Genomic DNA, 6158 nt, shown 5'->3' on the forward strand with positions numbered 1-6158 from the left:
GTCTGTTGAATCTTCCCGCTGCACTACTGAGGGACTCTGGGACTGTGGCTGAGGGACTGCTTAATTCACCTGATGAATAAATATCTAAAGTGTCACCCTCCCTGTGCTGGTGCATCACCCAACCCCTTTCCAGTGAGAGCAAGGACGGATTTGTCTTCACAAACAAGCTGTGGGTCTGCTGGTAGATACAACTAGCACTGGGAAATAAAAGAAACAATGGGAAGGATTCCACTGATTGATGAATGGAAGAAGATATTTCCATTTGCAAAGAAACTTCAGGTATGCTGATAAATGAAATTAGACATCAAAACGTGAAAGAAAGAATGGGGAAGAAAAACCCCTAAATTGTGTAAGATTTAAAAATTGAAAGGGTCGGTTATACATTAGAGGGAAATCTTTAGTGTAAGGTGTATTGGGGAGTCTGTACCTCTCAAGTACCTGAGCCAGTGGGGAAAGAGAGAATGGAAATGCAGCCAGGAAATTAGAACAAAAAGGGAGGCTGTGCCCTCACAAAAACTGGAGAGATCCCAGGGGAATGCCTCATAGCCTCTACCTTTACTCAAATAAAGTCAAAGGACTCCTCAGTCTCCTGTTTGGACATAAACCTCTGATGTTTGTGGATTAATTTTCCTAAAATCAGGCTGCACTGGGATCTCAGAAAGGCTCCTTAGGCCTCAGCCTTGAGGAGCAGCCCCTGGGCTCAGCTCCTGTGGCGCTGATCAGAAACACCCTCTGCTCCCAGCAACTGCTGCTGTCCAACCACCTCCTGGGCTTTCATCAACAGCCTTGGAAATTCTTGTACTGCCCTGGATGCCACAGCATCCCTGCTCTGCCACTGTCCCAGGAAGCTGCCGGCCCCAAGTGTGGCCAGGCTGAGCCATTGCTGTGAGTGCCGCCCATGCCTTGGGGCCCTGTGAGCAGCGGCCCCAAAGGAGAGCCTTGGAGCTCTGCTGGGCCCAGCAGCGCTGAGCAGAAGCTCCCTGGCACTGGGGCCTCTCCCAGCTGGGATCTCTCCCGGCTGCTGCCCTGGGCTGATCCCCGAACGCCGACGGCTCCTGGGCCCATCCTGCCGGGGCTCCAGGCCCAGCCCTTGGCCCAGGGAGGAGATGCAAAGGGATCCGCAGGGAGCATTTCACTGCCTGCCAGGGCAATTGCTCACAGGCACCTTGCACTCACTCTGCCTGGCTGGCTGGCTGTGTGCACACACGTCTGCATCTGCTGGGGCAAATGTGGCAGAAATGCTGCTCTCTCGGCTGTGTTAGTACCTGAGACATCTCACTGGGGCAAGCCTGGAAGGAAGTATCAGGCATAAATAAGGTTAAATGATGCTAAGTGATATACCTCAGCTGAATTGTTCAGTTTAAGGTGGAACTGAATTACTGTTAAGTTTGAGTGCTCTACAGAATTCAGGCCATTTGCCTTTTAATCCTTATCCTTACTGTCCTTTTGTCACCTGCCCTTGCACTCACACAAACACACACACACAGGGACAGAACTTTGTTGTGCTGCTGCTTATTATTAAACCTGGTTTTTACTGATATCCTTGCTGGTGGTTTTGTGCCTTCAGAAATTCTTCCTGTGCCCTGGCTTTGGCCTCTCCCTCAGCAGGCTCAGATGGTGCAGCTCCAAGGGGAGGAGCAGTCCGCGCTCCTCAGCACAGCCACCCCCTTCCAGGAGCAGGATGACATCTGTCTTTGTCACCATTGTGTCCACGGGGCATCAGCCCCCTCCCTGTGGCTTCTCTGAGGTCTCTGAGCTGGGGCTGTTCAGCCTGGAGAAGGGAAGGCTTCAGGGAGACCTTAGAGCCCCTTCCAGGGCCTGAAGAGGCTCCAAGAACAGCAGAGGTGCCTTGGACAAAGGCCTGAAGTGACAGGACAAGGGGGGAATGGCTTCCCACTGCCAGAGAACAGGGTTAGGGGGAATATTGGGAAGAAATTCTTCCCTGTCAGGGGAGGAGAGGCCCTGGCACAGGTTCCCAGAGATGCTCTGGCCTCCCCATCCCTGGAGGTGTTCCAGGCCAGGCTGGATGGGGTTTGAAGCAGCCCGGTCTAGTGGAAGGTGTCCCTGCTGGCAAAGGGTGAAATCAGGAAAAAACAACCACAAGTATTCCCAAGGTTGAGGAGGAGGAGGAGGATGAGCTCTGGTGAAGGGCTGCAAGGGGCACCACAACACCCCAACATCTGGTGACCAATAACTTTTATTGCATCATCAGGGGTACTGTGAGTAGGAAATGTGGGCTCTGATGCTGATAACCTGCTGCAAGCCTGTCGTGGTTTGGCACTGGCCAAACGCCAGGCACCCATGAAAGCCGTTCACTCACTTTCTCCTGCTCTCAGCTGGGCAGAGGAGAGGGAAACAAAAATTAACAGAGGGCGCTCATGAGTTGAGATGAGGACTGGGAGAAAAAAACACTCCAAGAATAGAAAGAAAAAGTTTCAAGTGTAATGCTGTTAAGATACTTTTTTTAAAAGAGAGGAATGAGGTACTTTCACTGAGATAGTAATCGCAGGACACCTAATTCTTTCTGTGAAAACGAATTTATTTCTTCCTTTAACAGGAGAAACAAACTTCTTCTGGCCTCACTCAGTCCTGAAGATGCCATCAGGATTATGAGGGAACAGTTGACGATGACCAGACAGAATCCTTTGTTTGAATGGAATTTATGCACCATATATGAGATGTATGAATATGCAACAGACAGGAGGCACCAGGAAGGATCTGGATGGTGCTGATCCCAAATGTCCTGATGGGAGAGCAGCAGAGCCTGACGGGCAGAGCTTCAACATGGGGAATGACCATGGGTTGGGTTGGGTTGGCTTGGGTTGGGATGGGATGGGATGGGATGGATTGGGTTTGGATGGGATGGGATGGGTTGGGTTGGGATGGGATGGGATGGGTTCGGTTGGGATGGGATGAGATGGGTTGGGAAGGGATGGGATGGGATGGCATGGCATGGGATGGCATGGGATGGCATGGCGTGGCTTGGCATGGCGTGGCTTGGCATGGCGTGGCATGGCGTGGCATGAGGAGTGGAGATGGGAATCGGGAGTGATACCAAAATCAGCCAGAATAAACTTTGCAACAGAATAGGAAGCATTAGGAAGCAGAGGACATACAGATGGATATCTCCATATTTGTGTTTGGGGAGAGACTTTACAAGAGGGGTTTTATCCATCATAACCACAGAGAGTCATTAAAGTGTCTTTCTTATCTAATACATAAACATCACTTTCCTAGGACTCATTTCCATGAATCTATCTCCTTCTCCAAGTCCTTTCCTGGGCCTGGAGGATCATTTAGAGGGATCTCTGGTGGTCTCATTCACTGAGTGCTGAGATATTAAAGGCGACCTTGCCTTGAACTTTTCCTTTGGCCATGTGCTCTTGCTGCTTGTTACAGAACTTGCCCCAAAATCTCTGCAGGCCTCCAAATCTATTTCTGCACTAGCTCCAGCCACATTTATCATCCTGTGTGATCCTGAAGAGCACATTGGAGCTGGGCTTTCCTCCTCCCTCCTGGGTCCAAGAACCCTATGGCCAGGAGGAGCAGGGACACTGCCGGGGGTCCCTGGTGGATCAGGGGAAGATCGAGGGTGTTCGGGGGGGGAACAGGGTCCCAGGGGCATCTGGGGTATTGGAGTCTGTTTTGGAGTGGCCAGGAGAGGGTCAGAGTGGGTTGGAGGGGGTCTGGAAGCCGTGAAAATCTCCACACTGGAGGAGAGCAGAGCCTGACAGACCACGCTCAGAGTAGGGGAACAGCTCTGTCTGGGAAACCTGTGGGATGTGATAGGATGGGGTGGGGATGGGGAGTGGGGGCAGAGATGAGGATGGTAAGGGGTTAGAACAAAGAAGCAGCTCAGCTGTGCTTCCTTAGGCCCAGGGAATCTTTTTGCAAGTATCATGGAGCTATTTCTAGACTGGGAGTTATTTCTGAGAAACACCCAGCTGCCTCAGCAGCACTGCCAGCATTCCAGTGCCACCAGCAGCTCCAGCATTCTGTTGCTGCTGGAGGGAGGATGACCTGTCAAGGAAGAGAAATGAGGAATGGTAGAAACCTATTGTGAGAGGGAAGGCAGTTGCAGAATGCACCTTGAGCTGGGAAGGACTGTTTCTTATCAGAAAAAATTGCACAGCCATTAAAAAATCCACCTCCTTTGTGGCAAAGGAAAAAAAAATCAAGATCAGTAACACTAAGCTGTGGAACTCTGACACAGCCAAAGTTGTAAAACCAATTCCGATTGCCCTGTGACCCCACTGAGTCTTGGAGAGCAGCAACAGGACAGGGCAGAGAGGGATAGGAGTGGGGAGCTCCTGGTGATGTGGAGACTTCTTCTGCATGGTTCTGACCTAGGAGAAGCCACTTTAGGACATGGATCCCAAAGGAGCAAGAGGGACCAGGAAGCGCTGCTGATCTGCACAGAGCCCTTTGCCTGCTGCTGCCCCACAGGGAACAGGTCAGTGGAATGTTTGCCTTCCTCCCCACCCCACCTTCCTCTCCTGCAGCAGCTGCTCTGTTCCTGCCACCCTCTCCCGGTGACTGCAGGGCCCTCCCAGCTCTCCCATCCTCTGCCCTGTGCATCCCCTCTATATCTTGACCCTGAGTTCAGCTGAAATAATTTTTTAACACAATGGGAAGCATTTGGAAGCAGGAATTCCTGCCCTCTCCCAGTGCCTGTAGTGCCCTGCCCAGCCCTGTGCCTGAACAACCCAAAGCTCCCACCTCCCTCTCACACCCCACAATTTCCACTGCCCTCCTCCCCTACACATCTCACTCCTCCCCACTGAATCCTTCCCACTGCAGGGAGCTGCTGAGGAGCAACACGGTCCATCCCTGGATTATCCAAGCACTCACTGCCCATCCACTCTGACCACAGCCAGGAGCCACATCCCACTGCCTGCCCAGCATCCATCCATGGAGGTGACCACAGTGTCCCCATCTGCTGCCTCACCCACTGAAGGAGATGATCTGTGTGGGACAGATGTCACTGATGTGGCCATACACACTGTGACCCTACTCATCTGCCTCTGTGGGCTGGCTGGGAACGGGGCTGTCATCGGCCTCCTCAACCTGAAAATCCCCAACTATCGCTTCTTTGTCCTGGCTGTCACTGATTTCCTCTTCCTTCTCCTCACAGTCCCCTCCACCCTCCTTTTCCTGGTGGAGGATGTGTCCTGCTCTCCTGTCATGCCCCTGCTGTACCTGAGTTTCCTTTTCCAGCTCTCAGTGGTCTCCTACTACTGGGCGCTGTTATGGCTGATGCCCAGGAGACCTGTTGTATATATGGACAAGCTCTGCAAGTTCTGCTGTCACTGTAACCTTCTTCTACGCCTGACTTGGGTGGTGGAAAGTGTCCAATACTGGGCCTTCTTTGCTCTCTTTGCTGTCATCCCCACAGTAACATTCCTGTGCCCATCAGATGAGCAGGAGCTCTGCCGGGCAGCTCTCATCTCCATGTACATCATCATGCTGCTCCTCTTTGTTATACCCATGCTCATTTCAATCACAGTTGATTTCATTAATTCCAAGGTGGACTCCCAGCAGCAGCAGCCCAAAAGGCGCGACATTGTTATCCTCATCACTGCGCTCTTCACTCTCCTCCTCAGCCTCTGCAATTTCCTGCAGCACCTCAGTTACATCGTTGTGTCATCAGAGGTTTTTTTCCTGCTCGCCTGCATCCACAGCAGCATCAAACCCTTCATCTACTTCTTCTTGGGGAGGTGCTGCAGGCCCTGCTCCATGGGGTCCCTCCGGCTCTCCCTCCAGAGGGTCTTTGAGGAGCAGAAAAAGAAATTGCATAGAGAAATGATCCTGCCATGAACACGGGGATCTGAGCCTGTTTATTCCTCCCACTGCTCTGCTGAGTGATCCTAGGACAGTGACTGAGGGATTCCTTGAGTCACCTGATCAATCAATATCCACAGGATCACCCTCCTCGCCATGTTGTATTCCTGCAGGAGGAGGGAGCAGGGGCATTGGCTTGGGTGATTTTTGTGGGATGCTCTGCAGGGAGCACATTGCAGCATGGCTTTCCTGTTCCCTCCTGGATCCACATGGCTCCAAGCAGTGCAGCTGGGCTCAGTGCTGTTCCCCAGCTCTATTCCCCATGCAATGACCCTCATGGCCTCGGCCCCAGGGAATGAACTCCATCTCCTTTGGCT

General features: G+C 52.2%; 1 protein-coding gene across 1 annotated transcript; it reads left to right on the plus strand.

The window, feature by feature from the left end:
* Positions 1-4911: 4911 nt before the first annotated feature.
* On the plus strand, positions 4912-5817 carry LOC134419813 (mas-related G-protein coupled receptor member H-like). The gene has a single exon (XM_063159419.1). It carries the CDS (start codon positions 4912-4914, stop codon positions 5815-5817), a length of 906 nt encoding a protein of 301 aa, XP_063015489.1.
* Positions 5818-6158: the final 341 nt, after the last annotated feature.

The sequence above is a fragment of the Melospiza melodia genome, chromosome 6 (genome assembly GCF_035770615.1).
Source record: "Melospiza melodia melodia isolate bMelMel2 chromosome 6, bMelMel2.pri, whole genome shotgun sequence".
Taxonomy (NCBI): domain Eukaryota; kingdom Metazoa; phylum Chordata; class Aves; order Passeriformes; family Passerellidae; genus Melospiza; species Melospiza melodia.

Excerpts from the sequence above, each read along its gene's own strand:
- LOC134419813 (XM_063159419.1), top strand. The coding sequence starts at position 4,912 with ATGGAGGTGACCACAGTGTCCCCATCTGCTGCCTCACCCACTGAAGGA.